This window comes from Entelurus aequoreus, linkage group LG14, assembly GCF_033978785.1.
Source record: "Entelurus aequoreus isolate RoL-2023_Sb linkage group LG14, RoL_Eaeq_v1.1, whole genome shotgun sequence".
NCBI lineage: Eukaryota > Metazoa > Chordata > Actinopteri > Syngnathiformes > Syngnathidae > Entelurus > Entelurus aequoreus.
This window is the reverse complement of record NC_084744.1, coordinates 43,606,626-43,632,589: the sequence shown is the minus strand read 5'-3', so window position 1 is coordinate 43,632,589 and position 25,964 is coordinate 43,606,626. Positions and strand designations below refer to the sequence as shown.

The window sequence follows — 25,964 nt, the reverse complement described above, 5'->3', positions numbered from 1 at the left end:
ACGCTTTGAGTTCCTTAAAAAAGGTAGAAAAGCGCTATACAAGTGCAACCCATTTACCATTTTACCATTTACATTCCTTGTCCTTCTCGTGTCCTCTCAGTGGGTTACGCCTGGCTTTCACTGCTGAAAGACGGCCGTGTGGTCATGAGCGAGTGTCACATCCCCGTGGCGGCCAACCTGCCTGCTGGATATCTCAGCTGCCAGGAAGGTTCCAGCAAGGTAACCACTAAGAGAGCACCTCTTTTGCTTCCTTTTACCACAAAGTAAGAAGGATCTATTGAGGGATGTCCAATAATATTGACCATCTGAAATTGGCATTAAATGTCATATCATATCGGAATATTTTTTCTGTTGATAATCATATCGTATAAGGTATTGCCTGGATTTTGCCCAAATTAATGGATTAATGAATACTGCTCGATATCTGTGTTCATGTTAATTTTACCGGAGCGCGAGTGATGACCTGATCAAAATGTGCTGTGCTTCTACTAATACATTAGATCCAGACGTACAGTACAGGCCGAAAGTTTGGACACACCTTCTCACTTCAATGCGTTTTCTTTATTTCCATGACTATTTACATTGTAGATTTTCACTGAAGGCATCAAAACTATGACATCTGTGAAGTGAAACCCATTTCAGGTGACTACCTCTTGAAACCCATCGAGAGAATGCCAAGAGTGTGCAAAGCAGTAATCAGAGCAAAGGGGGTGGCTATTTTGAAGAAAGTAGAATATAAAGCATGTTTTCAGTTATTTCACCTTTTTTTGTTAAGTACATAACTCCACATGTGTTCATTCATAGTTTTGATGTGACAATCTACAATGTAAATAGTCATGAAAAAAATTACAACGCATTGAATGAGGTGTGTCCAAACTTTTGGCCTGTACTGTATGTAGTTATATAGTCTAGGTCCTTTGACCTGCGTGCCGACGGTGAGCCTTACATTGTTGTTGATGGCACAGAAACAAAGACAAGAAGAATGCTGGCACATTGTGCTGCATACAGTTGCAAAATATGCCTTACAGTTGAAACAAGGACACTAGGAATAATCTTTCAGGTATTTTTTTTCTTTTTAACATTTGTTTACTAAATTTTTTTGACACACAACTAACAGAAATACATACAATACAAATCAAATGTTCTGATATATACTTATAACTCAGGTACAGGCAAACATTGATATAAAGCCACAGAAAACTGTACTTCCGAATGGCCCCAACATGGTGCAGCAATAAACAAAAGAAAACAAAAGGCTCATCAATCATCCACAATTCAATTATGTCTCAATCGGGGCCACACTGGAGATCAGTCTCCTTTATATATATTCTAAGAAAGCACCCCATACTTATTGAATTTTTACAGAACAACCATTTGATGTCAGCCTAACTTTCTCCAATTTTAAGTTAAAGTTAAAGTACCACTGATAGTCACACACACACACTAGGTGTGGTGAGATTATCCTCTGCATTTGACCCATCCCCTTGTTCCACCCCCTGGGAGGTGAGGGGAGCAGTGGGGCCGCACTGGTGATTGTTGATTTAACCCCCAATTCCAACCTTTGATGCTAAGTGCCAAGCAGGGAGGTAATGGGTCCCATTTTTATAGTTTTTGGTATGACTCGGCTGGGGGTTTGAACTCACGACCTACCGATCTCAGGATCTAACCACAAGGCCACCGGGTGTGGTAAGGAAGCGCTGCAGCCTTCTAGTTAAGCACATTGGTCTTCTCCCTAACAAAGTAGTGAATGCCACCAGATTCTTTTTGGATTTGCTGAGAGAAGATGACAGAGGGGCTACCCCAAATAGCCCACTTAAAGGATTCGGTTCAATCCCTTTGCCAATTACCAAAGGCAAAGTATTAAGAATTTCTGTCCAATAACTGCACAGGGATGGGCAGAGCCAAAATATATGTATTAAGTTATACGTTAGGTCAGGAAAAAACACAAGAGCCTATATTATCCGTACAAGCCTGTTTCGCAGGTTTCCCTGCTCGTCAGGGGATTCGCAGGGAAACCTGCGAAACAGGCTTGTAGGGATGATATAGCCTCTTGTGTTTTTTCCTTACCGAACGTATATTTCGCTCTACCCCAGTATTGAGCACTGTATAACGGATAAATCACAGAAACCTCCACTATATGTATTAAGTTAGGTGGAGACTGTTAACATAGGTTCTGTCTCTGTTCGGGAGCGGGTGGGAGATCCCCAAATGCACACAAACAAAATGACCCCGCCTCTCTGCACAAGACACTTAAAGAATGACAAGAGGTTTCACTCTCTTTGCCAGTAAACACGCATGTACATGGCGATTATCGAGCCTGACAAATTATAGAGTCCATTTTCATTTTATGTTCGATTAATTGACATATCGAATATCGGCCCAGGCATACACTGCAAAAAGTCAGTGTTCAAAAACAAGGGAAAAAAATACAAAAATGAGAGGTATTTTATTTGAACTAAGCAAAATTATCTGCCAATAGAACAAGAAAATTCGGCTCGTCGAGACTTTCCAAAACAAGTAAAATTAGCTAACCTCAATGAACCCAAAAATACCTTAAAATAAGTATATTCTCACTAATAACAAGTGTACTTTTCTTGGTAGAAAAAAAAGGAGACCTTTTTGCTCAATATGTTGAAAAATATTCTTAAATGAAGTAAATGCTAGTGCCATTATCTTGACATAATGATATGCGCTCGGCATCGTGATTTTTTTTTTCATGCTTGAAGTAAGAAATTATTACTTTAAAAAAGTAGTTTTATACTTGTGAGTGTTGATGACACCGCTTTGCAACACTTGATATTCTAGTTTCAAGCATGTTTTACTCAATATAGCTCATAAAATCTCAGCAACAAGCTGTAATATCTTACTGAGATCATTTAGGACCAAAACCCTTAAAACAAGTAAAACACCATCCATCCATCCATCCATCTTCTTCCGCTTATCCGAGGTCGGGTCGCGGGGGCAGCAGCCGAAGCAGGGAAACCCAGACTTCCCTCTCCCCAGCCACTTCGTCCAGCTCTTCCAGGGGGATCCCGAGGCGTTCCCAGGCCAGCCGGGAGACATAGTCTTCCCAACGTGTCCTGGGTCTTCCCCGTGGCCTCCTACCGGTCGGACGTGCCCTAAACACCCCCCTAGGGAGGCGTTCGGGTGGCATCCTTCTCACCCTATCTCTAAGGGAGAGCCCCGCCACCCGGCGGAGGAAACTCATTTCGGCCGCTTGTACCCGTGATCTTGTCCTTTCGGTCATAACCCAAAGCTCATGACCATAGGTGAGGATGGGAACGTAGATCGATCGGTAAATTGAGAGCTTTGCCTTCCGGCTCAGCTCCTTCTTCACCACAACGGATCGATACAGCGTCCGCATTACTGAAGACGCCGCACCGATCCGCCTGTCGATCTCACGATCCACTCTTCCCCCACTCGTGAACAAGACTCCAAGGTACTTGAAAACCTCCACTTGGGGCAGGGTCTCCTCCCCAACCCGGAGATGGCACTCCACCCTTTTCCGGGCGAGAACCATGGACTCGGACTTGGAGGTGCTGATTCTCATCCCAGTCGCTTCACACTCAGCTGCGAACCGATCCAGCGAGAGCTGAAGATCCTGGCCAGATGAAGCCATCAGGACCACATCATCTGCAAAAAGCAGAGACTTAATCCTGCAGCCACCAAACCAGATCCCCTCAACGCCTTGACTGCGCCTAGAAATTCTGTCCATAAAAGTTATGAACAGAATCGGTGACAAAGGGCAGCCTTGGCGGAGTCCAACCCTCACTGGAAACGTGTCCGACTTACTGCCGGCAATGCGGACCAAACTCTGGCACTGATCATACAGGGAGCGGACCGCCACAATCAGACAGTCCGATACCCCATACTCTCTGAGCACTCCCCACAGGACTTCCCGAGGGACACGGTCGAATGCCTTCTCCAAGTCCACAAAACACATGTAGACTGGTTGGGCAAACTCCCATGCACACTCAAGGACCCTGCCGAGAGTATAGAGCTGGTCCACAGTTCCACGACCAGGACGAAAACCACACTGTTCCTCCTGAATCCGAGGTTCGACTATCCGGCGTAGCCTCCTCTCCAGCACACCGGAATAGACCTTACCGGGAAGGCTGAGGAGTGTGATCCCACGATAGTTAGAACACACCCTCCGGTTCCCCTTCTTAAAGAGAGGAACCACCACCCCGGTCTGCCAATCCAGAGGTACAGCCCCCGATGTCCACGCAATGCTGCAGAGTCTTGTCAACCAAGACAGCCCCACAGCATCCAGAGCCTTAAGGAACTCCGGGCGGATCTCATCCACCCCCGGGGCCTTGCCACCGAGGAGCTTTTTAACTACCTCAGCAACCTCAGCCCCAGAAATAGGAGAGCCCACCACAGATTCCCCAGGCACTGCTTCCTCATAGGAAGACGTGTTGGTGGGATTGAGGAGGTCTTCGAAGTATTCCCTCCACCGATCCACAACATCCGCAGTCGAGGTCAGCAGAACACCATCCTCACCATACACGGTGTTGATAGTGCACTGCTTCCCCTTCCTGAGGCGGTGGATGGTGGTCCAGAATCGCTTCGAAGCCGTCCGGAAGTCGTTTTCTATGGCTTCCCCGAACTCCTCCCATGTCCGAGTTTTTGCCTCCGCGACCGCTGAAGCCGCACACCGCTTGGCCTGTCGGTACCTGTCCGCTGCCTCAGGAGTCCTATGAGCCAAAAGAACCCGATAGGACTCCTTCTTCAGCTTGACGGCATCCCTCACCGCCGGTGTCCACCAACGGGTTCTAGGATTACCGCCACGACAGGCACCAACTACCTTGCGGCCACAGCTCCAATCAGCCGCCTCGACAATAGAGGCGCGGAACATGGTCCATTCGGACTCAATGTCCAGCACCTCCCTCGTGACATGTTCAAAGTTCTTCCGGAGGTGGGAATTGAAACTCTCTCTGACAGGAGACTCTGCCAGACGTTCCCAGCAAACCCTCACAATGCGTTTGGGCCTGCCAGGTCTGTCCGGCATCCTCCCCCACCATCGCAGCCAACTCACCACCAGGTGGTGATCGGTAGAAAGCTCCGCCCCTCTCTTCACCCAAGTGTCCAAAACATGAGGCCGCAAATCCGACGACACAACTACAAAGTCGATCATGGAACTGCGGCCTAGGGTGTCCTGGTGCCAAGTGCACATATGGACACCCTTATGCTTGAACATGGTGTTCGTTATGGACAATCTGTGACGGGCACAAAAGTCCAATAACAAAACACTGCTCGGGTTCAGATCCGGGCGGCCATTCTTCCCAATCACGCCTCTCCAGGTTTCACTGTCGCTGCCAACATGAGCGTTGAAGTCCCCCAGTAGAACGAGGGAATCACCCGGGGGAGCACTCTCAAGTACTCCCTCGAGCGAATCCAAAAAGGGTGGGTACTCTGAGCTGCGGTTTGGCGCGTAAGCGCAAACCACAGTCAGGACCCGTTCCCCCACCCGAAGGCGGAGGGAAGCTACCCTCTCGTCCACCGGGTTGAACTCCAACATGCAGGCTCTGAGCCGGGGGGCAACAAGAATTGCCACCCCAGCCCGTCGCCTCTCACTGCCGGCAACGCCAGAGTGGAAGAGAGTCCAGCCCCTCTCGAGAGAACTGGTTCCAGAGCCCTTGCTGTGCGTCGAAGTGAGTCCGACTATGTCTAGCCGGAACTTCTCCACCTCGCGCACTAGCTCAGGCTCCTTCCCCCCCAGCGAGGTGACGTTCCACGTCCCAAGAGCTAGCTTCTGTAGCCGAGGATCGGACCACCAAGTGCCCTGCCTTCGGCCGCCGCCCAGCTCACTTCGCACCCGACCTCTATGACCCCTGCTATGGGTGGTGAGCCCATTGGAGGGGGGACCCACGTTGCCTCTTCGGGCTGTGCCCGGCCGGGCCCCATGGGGACAGACCCGGCCACCAGGCGCTCGCCATCTGGCTCCAGAGGGGGGCCCCGGTGACCCGCGTCCGGGCGAGGGAAATCTGGGTTCCTTGTTTTTATCTTTCATTGAGGTCTTCGAGCTGCTCTTTGTCTGATCCCTCACCTAGGACCAGTTTGCCTTGGGAGATCCTACCGGGGGGCATAAAGCCCCCGGACAACATAGCTCCTAGGATCATTGGGACACGCAAACTCCTCTACCACGGTAAGGTGGCAGCTCAGAGAGGAGTAAGTAAAACACTCTAACATAAAATCTGCTTAGTGAGAAGAATTATCTTATCAGACGTAAAATAAGCAAATATCACCCTTATTTGAGATATTTAATCTTACTTAGATTTCAGTTTTTGCAGTGTAGATATCGGTATCGGAAATTATGTGCCGGATGGTATCCGCATATTGGATCTCGATAAGAAAGACGATATTGACCATCTCTAGTTCTAATAAAAGAGCTGCTGCCTTTATAATGTTGTACTAATGTACATGGTGAATTAAAGCAATTTTAGCTTTATAAAAGCCATGTTGCTCTGTGTAAAACCACAGTAATAAGCGTATGGTTAAAGCACTGCCCAAACTACGGATTGTTATCTTTGCAAAAGAAACACTTGTGGTACCGCCCTTGTATAGGTATCATTCGATTTTGCTGTATTACCATGTCAAGCAATGAAGTAGTTGTAAAGTGTTTATATATTAACTTTGTTTTTCTCTTACTTACAGCATTCCGGCCCTGAGGTCAAATGGGTAGATGGAGGCAAGCCTTTACTCAAGGTGTCCACTCATCTCGTGTCCACCATTTACACTCAGGTTAGTTTCATTTCACTAAAGACTACATTAGAGCCATATTATATCTGTAGAAAAAAACCTCATAACAAATTGCCGAGCCGTCTTTGTGTTTCAGGATCAGCATTTGCACAACTTCTTTCATCACTGTCAGAGCATAGCATCGTCACCTCAGGAATCAGGAGGTGAACTGGTCAAATACTTAAAGGTGTGTATTCATTGATTATAGTGTGATTATTTTTCAACACAACAAAGTAAATGCCAGGCAAGAGTTGGCAGACTTGTTTTGATGACAGTGCTATTACATTCTGTATAATCAGGGGTGGAGTTGGGCCTCAACTAGATGACGTATGTCTGGAATTTTCATCGACAGTGTTGTATCAACCGCTGACCGTGTGTAATAAGCATATGGTTAAAGGACTGCCCAAACTAAGGATTGTTATCTTTGTAAAAGAAACATTTGTGGTACCGCCCTTGTATTGGTATCATTCGATTTTGCTGTATTACTAGGTCAAGCAACGGGATATTTGGGCATTTGTGATCATGCTCTGCATAGCTCAGGGTTTTTCAACGACTGTGCCGCGGCACACTAGTGTACCGTGAGATATTGTCTGGTGTGCTGTGGGAGATTATGTAATTTCACCTAATTGGGTTAAAAATATTTTTTTTGCAAACCAGTAATTATAATCAGCAAATGTGCCGTTGTTGAGTGTTGGTGCTGTCTAGAGATCGGCAGAGTTATTATTATAGAGGTTTATTTGAAATAGGGATAGATACAAAAACATAGACATCTGAAACAGTTATCCAATGTATGCATCATAGTCATTAGCCATTATGCATCATTAGCCAAAGCTAATTTACAACACTTGTCCCCAACAACAACAACAACAACAACAACAACACAGATCCAACATAATTAAAATAGGAAAATAAAAAATAACCGTGTAATACTCTTCCATATCAGTCGGTAGCTAATTGCTTTGTAGATGTCGGGAACATGGTTTGTCGTGATCACAATATGCAGACGACAGCGGGAGGCAGTGTGCAGTTAAAAAGGTATCTAATGCTTAAACCAAAAATAAACAAAAGGCGAGTGCCGCTAAGAAAAGGCATTGAAGCTTAGGGATGGCTATGCAGAATGAAGCTAAAACTGAACTGGCTGCAAAGTAAACAAAAACAGAATGCTGGACGACAGCAAAGACTTGTGGAGCGGCAAAAGTACATCCGTACATGACAGGACATGATAATCAACAACAAAATAGGAGCGCAAGACAAGAACTTAAACACTACACACAGGAAAACACCAAAAAACTCAAAATAAGTCATGTGACAAGTGGTGACAGTACACCTACTTTGAGACAAGAGATATAGTGATCCATGCTTGATTATGGTTTGAATTCATATCCAACAATCGCGAGAACAACTTTTTATTGTCAATATCGGCTGCTGAGTTTCATTTTTTTATGTGTTCTGCTGGTTGTGTGCCTCGAGATTTTTTCAATGGAAAAAATGTGCCTTGACTCAGACAAGGTTGAAAAACACTGGCATAGCTGACTCAAAACATACCAGCTGACTGTGCCGAGACCCTAAATTGCTGGTCCGTGTCAACCCCCCAATCCACCCTGACGCCACCAGAGTATCAGCAGTGTATGTAATGGATGGATGCTGGCAGTAATTATACTCCCCTTACATACTGTACACATGTTTTCTACTGTTACATTAGAGTCTGCACGCCATGGAGAGTCATGTAATGATCAAGTTCCTGCCCACCACCCTAAATCAGCTATTCAGGGTGCTGACCAGCGCTAGCCAGGAAGATGTGGCGGTCAACGTCACCAGGCACGTATCTTCAGCAGACACCATATGCATAATAGACCTCCGCTTAGATCCTTTCTTTTTTAATCGATCTTGTAGAGTCATGATCCACATCGTAGCCCAATGCCATGAGGAGGGACTGGAGCACTACCTGAGATCATACGTCAAGGTTGAGTATTATTTATTCCACATTCCTTCACTGCTTATGTTGGAGGCGTCCTTTTCATTCTCAGCATTTTTCTTACAGTTTGTTTTCAAGACCGAGCCACACACAGGTTCCAGCCCCGGAAAGGTGCATGAAGAGCTCGCTAAAGCAATGACCGCCATCTTGAAGCCTTCCACCGACTTCCTTACATGCAACAAGCTTCTCAAGGTGATATAGTGCTGCTTTTAAAAGGAGATTTGTGTGACAGTACCGCGTAATTAAGCCTCCATCGTTCTTGTTTGTCTTTCCTCCATCCAGTACTCCTGGTATTTCTTTGAAGCCTTAGTCAAGTCCATGGCTCAGTACTTGATTGAAAGCTGCAAAGTGAAGGTAAGTTTGCCATGAGGTTGAGTCGTAGTTGACTCAGAGGCGTCTGCCTGTGTCTGAAAATCTACCCCTCGGCTATTAGTTTGCAACACGCCAAGTCTTGTGGATTGCCGCAGCACCACAGTCAAACTCTCAAGCACTTACCGGATGTACTGTTTAATTTGCTGCCATTATTCCTAGCCCATAAACCAACCACATCTTTGTGTTTGTCTTTAACTGACACCCGTATGTGTAAACCTCAGGCCACACTGCAAAAAGTCAGTGTTCAAAAACAAGAAGAAAAAAAAATACAAAAATTAGGGGTATTTTATTTGAACTAAGCAAAATTATCTGCCAATACAACAAGAAAATTTGGCTTGTCAAGACTTTCCAAAACAAGTAAAATTAGCTAACCTCAATGAACCCAAAAATACCTTAAAATAAGTATATTCTCACTAATAACAAGTGCACTTTTCTTGGTAGAAAAAAAGAGACCTTTTTGCTCAATATGTTGAAAAATATTCTTAAATTAAGTAAATGCTAGTGCCATTATCTTGACATAATGATATGCGCTCGGCATCATGATTTTTTTTTTTCATGCTTGAAGTAAGAAATTATTACTTTAAAAAAGTAGTTTTATACATGTGAGTGTTGATGACACAGCTTTGCAACAGTTGATATTTTAGTTTCAAGCATGTTTTACTCAATATAGGTCATACAATCTCAGCAACAAGCTGTAATATCTTACTGAGATCATTTAGGACCAAAACCCTTAAAACAAGTAACACACTCTAACATAAAATCTGCTTAGTGAGAATAATTATCTTATCAGACAGAATATAAGCAAATATCACCCTTATTTGAGTTATTTAATCTTACTTAGATTTCAGTTTTTGCAGTGCATGGCTATTTGGTAACAGTATAAGAAAAAGTCAAACACAATTACAAATAGACAAAGTAGTAGGGTAAAAGAAAACAAATTTTTGGGTGTAATAATAGATGATGAAATTAACTGGAAATCTCATGTAAAAAATATACAACATAAAGTAGCAAGAAACACGTCATTAATGAACAAAGCAAAACATGTTCTGGACCAAAAATCACTTCATATTCTCTCTCTACTGCTCACTAGTGTTACATATCTGAGTTATTGTGCAGAAATATGGGAAAACAACTACAAATGTGCACATCATTTGTAGTTTCCTAATGAGGCCTTAGCTTGACGCTCCTCTACTTTCTCCTGCTCTCGCTTGCTGCGGCAACAACAAACACAACTCCAGACGCTCCTCTTCGTTTTGTGTCGTTTACTTGTCAACTTAATCATTCAAAAACGTCAAACAATAACGATGTGGGAACAAGTGAATGGCAAAATGACGCGAGTTTGTTACAGTAAGAAAGAGTTACAAAAAGTAAGAGTGAGGTCAAAAAACTGTGTGGCTCGATTCCACCATACCTGACTGCCATCACTCGTAATACATTGTGTCCAAACCATATTACCACACAGATCCTTCCGCCATATATGCAATTAAACAGTTACGTAATCTTCACTGTATTAAAGCTGTATAAAATAGTACGTCATCAAATTATTCAGACAAATGTAATAATCACAAATAAAGTGTACCTTATCATTATTCTAAGCATGCAATATATACATTTTCGTATTATTTAAATAAAGTAAATAGTCCCCTTTTGGCTGAATAAACATAAAACACCTTCCATAAAATGTAAATTAACTTAAATAGTATTTAGGCTCCTACATCATTCATTAACGGTGTTACAGTTAGAATAATACATAATGTTGGATATAGAGAACATACAAACCCTTTATTTATTCAATCAAACATTTTGAAATTCAACAATTTGATGCAATGATGTACAAAGCAAACTATAACCTGCTAGCCAAGAATGTACAACAATTCTTCTCAACAAAAGAGGAGAAATATAACCTTAAAGGAAAATCACATTTCAAACATTTGTTTGCACGTACAACACTTAAAACCTTTAGCATATCAGTATGTGGAATTAAATTATGGAATGGATTAAGCAAAGAAATGAAACAAAGCCCCAATATGATTCAGTTTAAGAGACTGTTCAAACTACAAGTGTTCACAAAGTACACAGAACAAGAATTATGATGAATATCTTGTACCCTTTTTTTCTTTTTTCTTTTGAGATAAAGATTATTTATGTATTTAATATTTGTTTACTTACTATGGTATATTATTAATTTATTATTTATTTGTTCACTGTTCTGTTACAGAGAACAAGGAAATTTGATAAAATTGCTATGGTATGAAAAGGGGTAGGATTAAATAAGCTCAGCTTCTTCCTACTCCTTTTCGGACGTGCTGTAATGAAGCAACTGGAAATATGTAATGCATTACATTGTATCGTGTGCATGTTCCAACTGAACTGAAACTGAACTAAATCGTAGCCCAGTTACTGGAGAAAAAAAACTACTACTATAGCATATGGACAAAAGTATTGGGACAAGGAACTGGAACTGACAAACACTGATAAACACATTTGACGTTTTATCATGTCTAAAGTCTTCACGCATGGTTGTACCCATCAGCAATCCCGCAATCAGCGTTTCTCAGCATCCTTTCATCACACGGTGGAGACTGTGGTCAACATGATGATGCCTCACATCACTCAGAAATACAAAGACAACCTTGATGCAGCCAGGAACGCCAACCACAGCCTGGCAGTTTTCATCAAGGTTGGCGTAGAATTTTGACATGCATCAAATCGCCTAATTATATGTTTTTCATAAATATTGACATCATCACTCTTTGTCACTCTGCAGCGCTGCTTCACCTTGATGGACAGAGGTTTTGTGTTCAAACAGATCAACAACTACATGAACTGTTTCATGCCTGGAGACCCAAAGGTAGAATTTACCTGTTATGTAAGAACATGTATAATTACTACTAGAGATGTCCGATAATGGCTTTTTTGCCGATATCCGATTTTCCGATATTGTCCAACTCTTAATTACCGATTCGGATATCAACCGATACCGATGTACACTACCGTTCAAAAGTTTGGGGTAACCCAAACAATTTTGTGGAATAGCCTTCATTTCTAAGAACAAGAATAGACTGTCGAGTTTCAGATGAAAGTTCTCTTTTTCTGGCCATTTTGAGCGTTTAATTGACCCCACAAATGTGATGCTCCAGAAACTCAATCTGCTCAAAGGAAGGTCAGTTTTGTAGCTTCTGAAACAAGCTAAACTGTTTTCAGATGTGTGAACATGATTGCACAAGGGTTTTCTAATCATCAATTAGCCTTCTGAGCTAATGAGCAAACACATTGTACCATTAGAACACTGGAGTGATAGTTGCTGGAAATGGGCCTCTATACACCTATGTAGATATTGCACCAAAAACCAGACATTTGCAGCTAGAATAGTCATTTACCACATTAGCAATGTATAGAGTGTATTTCTTTAAAGTTAAGACTAGTTTAAAGTTATCTTCATTGAAAAGTACAGTGCTTTTCCTTCAAAAATAAGGACATTTCAATGTGACCCCAAACTTTTGAACGGTAGTGTATACAGTCGTGGAATTAACACATTATTATGCCTAATTTTGTTGTGATGCCCCGCTGGATGCATTAAACAATGTAACAAGGTTTTCCAAAATAAATCAACTCAAGTTATGGAAAAAAATGCCAACATGGCACTGCCATATTTATTATTGAAGTCACAAAGTGCATTCAATCAATCAATCAATGTTTATTTATATAGCCCTAAATCACAAGTGCCTCAAAGGGCTGTTATTTTTTTTAACATGCCTCAAAACAGCAGCTTGGAATTTGGGACATGCTCTCCCCGAGAGAGCATGAGGAGGTTGAGGTGGGCGGGGTTGGGGGTGGCGGGATTGAGGTGGGGGAGGGGGAGTAGCGGGGGGTGTATATTGTAGCGTCCCAGAAGAGTTAGTGCTGCAAGGGGTTCTGGGTATTTGTTCTGTTGTGTTTATGTTGTGTTATGGTGCGGATGTTCTCCCGAAATGTGTTTGTCATTCTTGTTTGGTGTGGGTTCACCGTGTGGCGCATATTTGTAACAGTGTTAAAGTTGTTTATACGGCCACCCTCAGTGTGACCTGTATGGCTGTTGACCAAGTATGCTTTGCATTCACTTGTGTGTTTGGAAAGCCGTAGATATTATGTGATTGGGCCGGCACGCAAAGGCAGTACCTTTAAGGTTTATTGGCGCTCTGTACTTCTCCCTACGTCCGTGTACACAGCGGTGTTTTAAAAAGTCATAAATTGTACTTTTTGAAACCGATACCGATATTTTCCGATATTACATTTTAAAGCATTTATCGGCCGATAATATCGTCAGTCTGATATTATCGGACATCTCTAATTACTACATTAATGATGTACTCTGGTGTTTAATCTTGTGTAAGTGCATTCAAGTTTGTAGCGTCTGATTCAATGATATTGTGATTATTTGAGCTGTTTATTTAGTTTACTGTTGTCTTCACACAGACACTGTTCGAGTTCAAGTTTGAGTTCCTGCGTGTTGTGTGCAACCACGAGCACTATGTCCCTTTAAACCTGCCAATGCCTTTTGGAAAGGGGCGGATACTAAGATTTCAGGGTGAGTGGGTTGAATGTCCTTACGTATTAAGTCTTGTACAGCCAATATTTTTGGTTTTTTGATGCAATTCCTGACTTTTACCTTCCTGTTTTTTCCTCATTTCTTTTGTCATGTATCTGTATTATCTCCTTATGATACAGTGGAGTCATACGATACTCCAGTAGGTAGGTGAAAGGTTTGCTGCTTGCATGTTAGGATACTTAAAACAGATCAACCTTGCAAGAAAAAAATGTTTACATCTAAATTCAATCTTCTGATGTTTAATTGAAGTGAATGCAGCCAAAAAAAATCAATTCCAGACCAAGTCAATTAAAAATGCTAAAGCTTCATTTGTAATTTATTTTTGTGATACAAATTTTATAAATGTTGCACCTGCATATTTGTCTTTGTAATTTGCACAGTTAATTTCAAACTATAATCACTGAGGGGCTTCTTTTTCACATTTTGATTCAAAAGTTTTTAGCTGTAAAAGAAATAGATTTACTTAACTAAATTGTTTTTGATTTAGCCCTACCGGCCACAATGTAAGGTGCAGGATATAATGGCCCGGTTTTAACATGCTTTCTTTTAATATTATGTCTTTAATTGGTTGGGTAGAAATGCACTGGGTTATACCGAGAGGCATTTTGCTATCATCTTTTAGCAACATTAAAATAATGAATCTTTAGAAACAGTTCTGATCAGTATATAGCAGTGTGGTTATTACACCACTAAAAATTCATTACTTATTCCGTAGTTATACCTAATAAGGTGAGAACTTTCCAAGTTTGAATATTTGGTTAGATGAGGAATATTATATTTGCATGTATTGGTAGTTTCATGTGTCCTGATCTCATGTGCCTCCACATCTTCCCATCAGACCTCCAGTTGGACTACTCGCTGACAGACGACTTCTGCAAAAACCACTTCCTTGTTGGGCTGCTTCTGCGGGAGGTCAGCGCAGCTCTGCAGGAGTTCAGGGAGATTCGACAAATTGCCATCCAGGTCTTAAAGAACCTGATGATAAAGCACACGTTTGATGACCGCTACATCACTAAAGTAAGGGCCATCTTTTTTTTGCGCTTGTTCGGTTCACATCAGTGTAAAATGAAATGAGTTTATTTCGGTCATATAATCAACCATTTTGAGCAAAAAGCACAGATTATACACATTAACAATTATACACATACACACAGAAAAAGAAAAAGGAATAAGCTGAAGCCAAGGCTTATATTTGCCTATCCCCGCTGCCTTGTGGGTTAGTCTGGGAAGACAAAAGGCTAGGGGAGCACACCCTGAGAGAAAAGCAAGTGCTGGTAGGCGCACCATAGGCGGTCCTCCGACAGACCGGAGCTCTCCCTTGTCGAAAAAGACCTCAACGGCGGAGTGGGCGGATGATGGTTGCAGAGAAGCTCCACAACGGTCACAAAGGCGGAAGAAGGCTGCAGCAAAGATGTCTTGGCTGAATTTCCCCCAGGGATCAATAAAGTACTTTCTATTCTATTCTATTCTATTGGTCTCCATGCCATTGGACCCTGGCCTTCTCTTTGCCAAGGACAGTGTGGTGGCTGTCTGTGCACCAGTCTCCCCACTTTAAAAGATTCCACGCACAGGCGTTCTCCTCAAGGCAGACCCACCAACAGGAGGACAATCATACTCGTTTCGACGATTTGCCTATCCTATACATTCACTGAAAATGAGATTGCCGGGAACATCAACGTTCAAAAATCAATGGGATGAAAATAATCGTTGCTATATTTTATAATTTTCCATTATTTCACCTTTCAAGGCTTTCTTAAACCTTAACAAAGAACCACATGTCTTCAACTCATCACTGAGCTTGTTCCACCATTTAACTCCTAAAACTGAAATACATTTGTATTTTATATTCCTTCTTACTTTACCTATTTCAAAAATCAATATCTCCCGTAAATTATAGTTTTCTCCTGTTAATTTAAATAACCTAAGAATACAAGCTGGAAGGCTGTTGTTCTTTACTCCAAACACAATTTCCATTGTTTTTAAAAACACAATATCTGAACAATTTAACACATTAGAATTTATGAATAATGGATTAGTATGTTCATAGTAGCACACTTTGTTTATTATTCTAATTACCGTTTTTTGAAGTTTAATTATTGGGTCTATGTTTGTTTTAAAAACATTTCCCCAAACTTCAACACAATATGTTAAATATGGAAAAATAAAAGAATAATATAACATATGCAGACATTCCTTATTCAGCTCGTGTCTTACTTTATAAAGAATAGCAATGGATTCGGATATTTTTCCCTTTATATATTCAATCTGCGGTTTCCAACATAATTTATGATCAATTATTATTCCCAAGAACTTAGTTTCATATACTCTATCAATTTCCACTTGATTTAATTTTAATTTTGCTTCACAATTTTTCCTTGCACCACTAAACACCATGCATTTAGTTTTCTTATCATTTAATGATAACTTATTAATATCAAACCATTTTTTTAGCTGAAGCAACTCAACCTCTATTATCCTCAACACTTCCTTCCAGTCTTCTCCTGAACAATATACACTTGTATCATCTGCAAACATAATACATTTCAATCTATTAGATACTGAACAAATATCATTTCAATAAAGTATGTGTCAGATATTGTTGGAAAAATTCTGCTGAGTAATTGATATGTTTTGTATTTTTAGAGTCAACAAGCGAGGTTGGCAACGCTCTACTTGCCCCTGTTTGGTTTGCTTCAAGAGAACGTCAACAGGCTGAACGTGAAGGAAGTGACCCCCTTCACAATGAACCATTGTCACAATGTAAGGGAGTCCACTGGACCTATGCATCACTTTTCAATAAATGTTTGTTTATTTTTACAATCACTGCCACAAATGTAAAAGTTCAAAAGTGATGCACAAATGATTCAAATCGAGCCACTGCCCACAAAACTAGCTACACCTGAATAGACATTAATAACTATTTGAATTTTCTGACAATGCTGTTGGTCACCTTTTGAGCTATATGACAGTTATTAAAAACAGCTTTCAGTAGGATGCAGTGTAGTTCTGCATAGGGCTGGGCGATATATCGAATATACTCTATATATCGCGCGTTTGTCTCTGTGCGATATAGAAAATGACTATTTCGTGAGTATACGTTCTCACCAGTTGCTTTTAGCTGCGGGCATTACACTACAGGCTTTTCTCACTCTTTCTTGTCTTTCCTTCTCACAGAGACATAAAACAAGCGCACCTTCTTACATACTGTTGCGCGTGCAACGCCATACGCCCTCACGGAGCAGAGAGGTAGTGGCATGGGTAAAGTTAGCTGTGGCAGGTGGTGCAAGCGCAGCGCTGCGAGTGGTAATACGAGAGAGAGAAGCAAATCTGGTAACAAATGAAAGTAGAAGAATTAATTCCCAAGAAAAAACAGCACAGGGTCCATCGTCTGGCGGTGGTTTGGCTTCAAGCGGGAAGATGTTGAACAGACAACCGTAATATGTCAAGTATGCGGCAAAAGCGTTGCTACAAAAAGTAGCATCACTGTTAATTTATAGCATCATTTCAAAAGTCACCCGCTAGAGCATGGGTGTCAAACTCTGGCCCGCGGGCCTAAATTGTCCAACGAGTGCTGGGCCAGTCACATGTGCGGCTTCTGCACGCACACACAAGTGAATGCAACGCATACTTGATCAACAGTGATACAGGTTACACTGAGGGTGGACGCATAAACAACTTTAACACTGTTAGAAATATACGCCACACTGTGAATACACACCAAACAAGAATGACAAACACATTTCGGGAGAACATCCGCACCGTAACACAACATAAACACAACAGAACAAATACCCAGAACCCACTAACTCTTCAGGGACCCTACAAGGTGTGTGTGTGTCGGGGGGGGCGGGGGGGGGGGGGGGGGGGGTTTGGTGGTAGCGGGGGTGTATATTGCAGCCCGGAAGAGTTAGGGCTGCAAGGTGTTCTGGGTATTTGTTCTGTTGTGTTTATGTTGTGTTACGGTGCGGCTGTTCTCCCGAAATGTGTTTGTCAGAAGTACAGAATCCGCACATATCTTGTGACTGGGCCGGCACGTTGTTAGAATGGATAAAAAGTGGACGTGACGACAGCTCGTAGAGGACGTTAAAGGCAGTGCCTTAAAGGCACGCCCCCAAGACTGTGGTCCGGGTGGACTACGAGATATAATGACTGATGAACACCTTGGTTGGATAATGAAGGTTGCCTCAGCTCAAAGCCTGAGCCCCGACATTAATGAACTAGCATCCAAGAAAAGATGGCAGGTATTTGGCTTGGGCACATCAGATTAGATCAGTGTGTTGCAAACTGAGCAGTTTAAAGTCCTGAATGGTTGGTTTATTCATTGTTATTTTATTTTCAAATGTATTAGCCTGTGGAAAAATTTAATGTTGATATTTATCTCAGAAGGCTGCAAATAGAAAAGAGGCATTAAATTTTTATTTAAATTGTATTTGATATGCCATTGATATTTTTTAATTATTATTATTATTTGAAACTCGATTTTGCATGTCACTATAAAGTTATATAGGCCTTGCTTGTTCAATATTCAATGCAAAACTTGTTTGGGTCCCTATTAAAAGGTTAATTTGTTCAACCTTGGCCCGCGGCTTTGTTCAGTTTTACATTTTGGCCCTCTCTGTATTTGAGTTTGACACCCCTGCGCTAGAAAATGAAGAGTGCTTGAAACTCTGCATGTCAACATCTCCGACCGGTGCCACACCCACAAAATGTCGAAGCAACCAGCACTGACCCAATTTAGCCTGGCGTCAACACCGTATGAAACAAATAGTCAACAACAGAAGGAGATAACGTCCGCAGGAACCTACCACATAGCGAAGGACATACACTATTTGATTTCCTATTATGCAGCTCATTTCAATTTGACAGTTATTGAAATATCTTGTGTGACATCATGCACAAAAGTGCACTCATAGCTTGTTTTAAAATGTCTCTGACAATCTTGCACTTTCTGTTTTGAAATTACATGAATGTTTGTGCCACTGCTTAATAACTGTTTAATAAATACAGTTTTGCTAAATTGACTTAGTTGTGATTTCCCTCTCTGCATGAAAGTTTAAAATGAGCATATATTGATGCAGTATAATAATAATAATAATAATGGATTATATTTTATATCGCGCTTTTCTATTATTAGACACTCAAAGCGCTCACAGAGAAGTGGGAACCCATCATTCATTCACACCTGGTGATGGTAAGCTACATTTGTAGCCACAGCTGCCCTGGGGTAGAGTGACGGAAGCGAGGCTGCCAGTTTGCGCCTACGGCCCTTCCGACCTCCACCTATCATTCATTCATCATTCATTCACCAGTGAGAGCGGCACCGGGGGCAAGGGTGAAGTGTCCTGCCCAAGGACACAACGGCAGCGATTTGGATTTGAACTCACAACCTATTAATGTATTATGAACAAGAATGTTTTAATGTAGACACATAGAATCATCATACTGCTGTGATTATATGTATCAAGTGTTCATTCAAGGCTAAGGCAAAATATCGAGGTATATATCGTGAATCGTGACATGGCCTAAAAATATTGAGATATTAATAAAAGGCCATATCGCCCAGCCCTAGTTCTGCACCAGTAAAACTACAAACCACAGAATATGTAAGGAATAATTGTTGATACAGGACATACTTAATATGTTTATTTTTTTCTTCCGCTGGTCAAATGTTGCAGAATGGGAGAGAAGATTCCCTCCTCGCCAACGCTTTGATGACACCACCCAGATCCAGCACTTTTTTGGACACAAGCTTGCACAAAGATGTTTTTGGAGTCATCTCTGGCACCGGTGAGAAGAGGGGGAAAGGGTGATGGTGGGTAATGGGGAAACACAATACAGTTATTTTTTATAATAATAATGTGTTTCTTACAGTCTCCCCTCACACGTCCTCTACACCCAACGTTAATTCTGTGCGCCATGCAGACTCTCGGGGGTCCCTCATCAGCACTGACTCCGGCAACAGTCTATCGGAGCGCAACACAGAAAAGGGCAACTCTTTGGAGAAGGTACGGTTTTATTCCATTCTTATGACATCGCTTCAAAAATGACTATTTCCGAATGCGCATCAAATGTAATAATATACCTGACAAAAAAATATGTTATACACCCTAATGCAAAAGTCATTACCTACAATTGTTATACAATAGGTTTAATCCACATACTTGTCCTCATCGTCAATCTTCCCACCCCCAAAAAAGTTTAGTGGACATTAGTTAATTGATTTTAGAACAGAAGGCAGAGGAAACTACACGTTTTGATTTAGTATTCGCTAGTTGAACTTTACAGATCACAAAAATGGTAAATTTGGATCGCTAACGTTGTTAGCATAAATGAATGGGATTTAACATAGAGGAAATTAGCATCACGGCTAACGGATAAATATTTTCGGTTCATAATGAGACTGTGGTGGTACATAAACTTAGCTAGCTAGAGATATTGGCCCCAAAATCATTTAACAAGTACAGGAACAGCTAGCCAGCTTGAGTGGAAGTCTGCTGGAGTAGTCTACAGTCATACAGTAACAAGCAATTACACTTCTATTCAACTTAAATACCATATATCAAATATATTTACCCCAGTAATATCATCAAAACTTACCTGACTGGATGAAGTCAAATACTAGTGTGGCCTCAGTAGCCCTGCTGTAGTGTGTAGTTAAGTTAAGTTAAAGTCAAAGTACCAATGATTGTCACACACACACTAGGTGTGGTGAAATTTGTCCTCTGCATTTGACCCATCCCCTTGTTCACCACTGGGAGGTGAGGGGAGCAGTGAGCAGCAGCGGTGCTGCGCCCGGGAATCATTTTTGGTGATTTATCCCCCAATTCCAACCCTTGATGCTGAGTGCCAAGCAGGGAGGTAATGGCTCCCATTTTTATAGTCTTTGGTATGACTCGGCCGGGGTTTGAACTCACAACCTACCCATCTCAGGGCAGACACTCTAACCACCAGAGGTGTGGACTCGAGTCACATGACTTGGACTCGAGTCAGACTCGAGTCATGAATTTGATGACTTTAGACTCGACTTGACAAAATGTAAAGAGACTTGTAACTCGACTTAGACTTTAACATCAATGACTTGTGACTTCACTTGGACTTGAGCCTTTTGACTTGACATGACTTGCTACTTTCCCCAAAACCCAAAGATTAAAAAGTTATTTGGGAGCTCTCCGTATCTTTCATTTTCTACATGCGTGTCTATCAGCAAGTTGTTCCTGTCAGCGTGTGTGCTCTCAGTACAACAGCCAATCAAATTAGATCTACGTTGTTTTCATCCCACAGCATTTATCCAATCAAATTGCAGGACAACCACCGAACAAGAGTTGTCAAACAACGCGCCTGTGAGAAACAATTATGCCAAAGTTGGTTTCATTCGGGTATTAAAACTACGACTTGGTCAACAAAAAACGAATTGCCGTATGCAAATCACGCAGTTCGAATATTACAGACGGAGACGCAACAACTTCCAACTTCGTTCAACATTTGAAGATGCACAAAGAAGGGTAAGTTTTGAATGTAATCTAACGTTTATTGGCTAAGTAACATGACTTTTATTTGCTGTGTAGTTAAATCAGTGAGGCTGCAAACTCACTGCTAACACTATAACCATAGACATCTTATAAGTAGACGCAGCATCGAGCGCTACTGCCTACAGGCACAGACGAGACGCAAGGCCGCCATCTTGGAGTGGTGATCCGCTCCACTCAGTGCAATTCATTTGGCAGGAGCAATGAACTGTCAGCGCATTTAATTCATCTTACCTCACTGAATACCACTGATTGTCACGCGGTTTTTGTCATACGTGTAGCTATGATAAAGGACACATGATTTGGCGTGTTTTATTATTCATAGTTTGCTTAACAGTAATATAATATTCTTATACACTATAAGTGACCAGACGTCCGAGATCAAAACTGGGAATATAATCCCAGAGAAGGGGAAAAAAAACGGTCAGCTATTTTTAAATTGAAGAAACAATATGATTAGGTTATATATACATGCTATGACAATCATTGGTACTTTAACTTAACTTAACTACATAAACAATGTATGAATACATTAGATAGCTATATATTTTAGGGACCTATAGACTGTATCTCTGTTGCTGCAGCAGCAGAGAGTTTATTCTGTCTTGACACTTTGTATTGATATTTTGTATTACATTCTTCCCTTAAATGATAATGTTTACAGTGATTGTTATATATGTATGTTTTATCTATGTCGCTTTGGATAAAAGCGTCTGCCAAATACTTAAACATATACTGTATAAACACCTGAAAGTCTTTATATCAGCTAAAACCACCAATCTGTTTCACTGGATTCAGAATAAAACCAAATGCTGTCTAACTCAACAATGTTAGTATTTGAATATTGTTACTTGAAGACTTATTCCTGGTTACAATTATACTGTTAAGAAAGTATTGTCTTATACTTTGCCTAAAATGAGAATGCATCATAATCAGTGGCGGCTGGTGAATTTTGTTTTAGGTGGGGCTGAAAGTTTGTAAACCAAACCCCTGTAGGGGGGTAATCCTCCCCCAGAAGATTTATTTGTGATTTTCAAATACAAATATTGAAGATCTTTGCTCCTTCTCAACTCTGTGGTAATATTATTTTCACAAAATACAACCAATAGTACGTTAATGTTAAATCTTACTTGTGAAAAGTAATCCCCCGATTCCTATTTTCAACAGTCCGCTCATTTAAGTAGGAAAACGCTGAACACCAGCCCGGCATCTTTGTGTTCTACCTGTCAACTGTCAGTTTAGGCTGTTCGCCGGCTCCTCATCACCACTTCAAGATGGCAGCCAAATTGCTTGCGACACAGCAACCAATGCTGCGTCTACTTATAAGATGTCTGTGGTTATAACGTCATTGCAAACACGGCAATATGTTGCGTCCACTGCAGTTCGCTACCTTATTCATACTTTTTGTCAAGTGATTATTTTTTAAGCAGGGTTGCATGAGGTACCTACATTTAACGTTACGTTAGTCAATGTATCACACACAGTAACGTAACAGACGGCGGTCAGCAGCACCGCGTATTTTAGCCACCTACAATAAGAAAAACATAGTCAAATAAGGGTCAGTTAAAATGTATACTATATTAAGAATATGTGTACATATTGCATAGGGCCCTGACATTTAAAAAGTACAACTCTGTTCATTGTTATGTTCATGTATTTGTTATGTTTTTCATGTGTACGCACACATCAACACACATACAGTATGAGATGAGATCAATGAGATAAGGTAAGAACAGGATAGAAACTGCTGTGGAACTAGTTACAATGCAATATGCCATGGAAATACAATGTTAACACTTTAGTACAAATAAGTACAGTTGCACTTGTTTTTGCAAATGTGTTTATTCTGTAAAGGAATGAGTTAAATGTTTAAAATTGTTTAAACTATTAAAATGACTGGTTAATAGTGCTATTATGAATTGCAATGTCAGCACTATTTTTTTTCCTGCAATTTTAAATGCACTTGTTTTAATAAATAAATACAGCGTTTTAAAAGCATACACAATCTGTGTAAAAATATTAGTCTGTGGTTAAAAGGACTTTAAAGGACTCGAAACTCAAAATGCAGGACTTGGGACTTGACTTGAGACTTTCCAGTCTTGACTTTGGACTTGACTCGGGACTTGCCTGTCTTGACTCGGGACTTGACTCGAGACTTGACGGCAAAGACTTGAGACTTACTTGTGACTTGCAAAGCAATGACTTGGTCCCACCTCTGCTAACCACTAGGCCACTGAGTACATGCTGGGAATTATCTGTGCATGTTATGGAAGAATGCACTGCACATGTGATGGAGGAATGCACCGTGCAGGGTTTAATTCTACTGAATTTGCATTAAATCAGGTTGTTTTAGCTAATAATCATGCTGCAAGATCTAGCATGTTGCATTCAATGTTTCTTCCCATTCATTTCCCATTAATTCCCGTTAATTCCCATATATTCCCGTTAATTCCCATGGAAAGTTTCCAACTTTGAATATTCCCGTAATTTTGCAACCCTAAGTACACGTACCACACTTTGAGAATGACTGCTCTGAGCGTTCAACCTCACTTGGTGTCCCTTTCCATTCTCGTGTTTGAGGTGTGGTAATGCTGGGGAAATCAGGACATGTGTAAATAATTTTGAAAAATCCTTATGTTGCTGATTTGTTCAAGAAAACTATCCATGCACTGATCCACTGTTTCATTAAAGCAACATTAAAAGTTCATGTTTGAACTGACCTCATCGAAAAATATCAAACATTTTGATGAATGCTGACTGATGCAAGTTTGTCATGTCTGATGTTTGTCCCAACAAACAAACAGCCAGCGTCGTCGCTCAGCAACTCCCTGCTTCGATGCGACAAACTGGAGCAGGCGGAGATCAAGAGCTTTCTCATGTGCTTCTTACATGTGCTCAAAAGCATGTCGGAGGGTAAGACGTTTTGCTTTTATTTCCTGCCCCACCTGTAGCACTAGCACTAGACTAAGCACAGCCGACTGAACGGACGTGTGTCTCCCTCCAGATGCTCTATTCACATATTGGAACAAAGCTTCAACGGCCGACCTGATGGACTTCTTCACACTTGTCGAGTAAGACGTCTTAACACAGCATTCATTTTCACTTAAGGACTCATTTTCTTTTTTCCCTCCCTCAGAGTGTGCCTCCATCAATTCAAATACATGGGAAAGAGATACATAGCAAGGTAATGTTATTTAGAACATGAACACACACAAAAAAATTTTTTTAATTTTGCTACAATTACAATTGCCGTTTATTTATAAAATTTTATTGTATTACGCATGAGTAAGATCTACCAACTGTTCCCTCCTCGTTATGTGATTGCATTAAATCCAGCATGGAAGTGTTTCCACGGTAACCTATGCTTAATACGTTTTGTATTTCTCATGCAGATATTTTATTAAATTGTGCTGCTAATAGTGTGTATTGATTAACATTTTTAGATCTCATGTGAACCATCTCAGCATTTTTTTCATTTGTCACAGCTATTAAAGATGTGTTGTAGTGCAGTGGTCCCCAACCTTTTTTTGTACCACGGACCGATTTAATGTAGAAATTGTTTTCAGGGGCCGGCTTTCCACTTGTGCCAGATAAATGCAGCAAAAACAAGTGCGATAAAAAATAAGACTCACTGTAACGTTGAATTATTGGGAGCCCCGGGCCTGTTTCTTTGCAATGAGATGCCCTGCCAGCACGGTGGAACAGGGGTTAGTGCATGTGCCTCACATTACGAAGGTCCTGAGTAGTCCTGAGTTCAAATCCCGGGCTCGGGATCTTTCTGTGTGGAGTTTGCATGTTCTCCCCGTGACTGCGTGGGTTCCCTCCGGGTACTCCGGCTTCCTCCCACCTCCCAAGACATGCACCTGGGGATAGGTTGATTGGCAACACTAAATTGGCTCTAGTGTGTAATTGTTGTCTGTCTATCTGTGTTGGCCCTGTGATGAGGTGGCGACTTGTCCAGGGTGTACCCCGCCTACTGCTCGAATGCAGCTGAGATAGGTTCCAGCACCCCCTGTGACCCCAAAAGGACAAGCGGTAGAAAATGGATGAATGGATGGAGATGCCCTGCAGGTTACCATCAACATGCTGAGGACTGCAGATGGAAATCAGCCTTTGGCTACAATCTGTCACATTTATATTTGATATGTTCATTAATGTGCTTTGTATCATGTCACAAAGTTATCCATCCATCCATCTATCTTCTTACGCTTATCCGAGGTGGGGTCGCGGGGGCAGCAGCCTAAGCAGGGAAGCCCAGACTTCCCTCACCCCAGCCACTTGGTCCAGCTCCTCCCGGGGGATCCCGAGGCGTTCCCAGGCCAGCCGGGAGACATAGTCTTCCCAACGTGTCCTGGGTCTTCCCCGTGGCCTCCTACCGGTCGGACGTGCCCTAAACACCTCCCTAGGGAGGCGTTCGGGTGGCATCCTGACCAGATGCCCGAACCACCTCATCTGGCTCCTCTCCATGTGGAGGAGCAGTGGCTTTACTTTGAGCTCCTCCCGAATGGCAGAGCTTCTCACCCTATCTCTAAGGGAGAGCCCCGCCACCCTGCGGAGGAAGCTCATTTCGGCCGCTTGTACCCGTGATCTTGTCCTTTCGGTCATAACCCAAAGCTCATGACCATAGGTGAGGATGGGAATGTAGATCGACCGGTAAATTGAGAGCTTTGCCTTCCGGCTCAGCTCCTTCTTCACCACAACGGATCGATACAGCGTCCGCATTACTGAAGACGCCGCACCGATCCGCCTGTCGATCTCACAA

The 25,964-nt window shown here is 41.8% G+C and overlaps 1 protein-coding gene across 5 annotated transcripts in view; it reads left to right on the top strand.

Moving 5' to 3' along the window:
- The window catches only part of LOC133664922 (dedicator of cytokinesis protein 9-like), a 270,243-nt gene that overhangs the window by 198,740 nt on the left and 45,539 nt on the right, over positions 1 to 25,964 (top strand). For all 5 annotated transcript variants that reach the window (XM_062069950.1, XM_062069949.1, XM_062069946.1 and 2 more), the window contains exons 21-37: positions 101 to 219; positions 6,658 to 6,744; positions 6,839 to 6,928; positions 8,444 to 8,559; positions 8,635 to 8,704; positions 8,783 to 8,908; positions 8,999 to 9,070; positions 11,622 to 11,768; positions 11,856 to 11,939; positions 13,544 to 13,655; positions 14,515 to 14,693; positions 16,320 to 16,436; positions 19,352 to 19,463; positions 19,548 to 19,681; positions 24,007 to 24,115; positions 24,207 to 24,273; positions 24,339 to 24,386. In XM_062069950.1, coding sequence (XP_061925934.1) covers positions 101 to 219; positions 6,658 to 6,744; positions 6,839 to 6,928; positions 8,444 to 8,559; positions 8,635 to 8,704; positions 8,783 to 8,908; positions 8,999 to 9,070; positions 11,622 to 11,768; positions 11,856 to 11,939; positions 13,544 to 13,655; positions 14,515 to 14,693; positions 16,320 to 16,436; positions 19,352 to 19,463; positions 19,548 to 19,681; positions 24,007 to 24,115; positions 24,207 to 24,273; positions 24,339 to 24,386 — 1,789 coding nt within the window. The remainder of the gene's footprint in view (positions 1 to 100; positions 220 to 6,657; positions 6,745 to 6,838; positions 6,929 to 8,443; positions 8,560 to 8,634; positions 8,705 to 8,782; positions 8,909 to 8,998; positions 9,071 to 11,621; positions 11,769 to 11,855; positions 11,940 to 13,543; positions 13,656 to 14,514; positions 14,694 to 16,319; positions 16,437 to 19,351; positions 19,464 to 19,547; positions 19,682 to 24,006; positions 24,116 to 24,206; positions 24,274 to 24,338; positions 24,387 to 25,964) is intronic.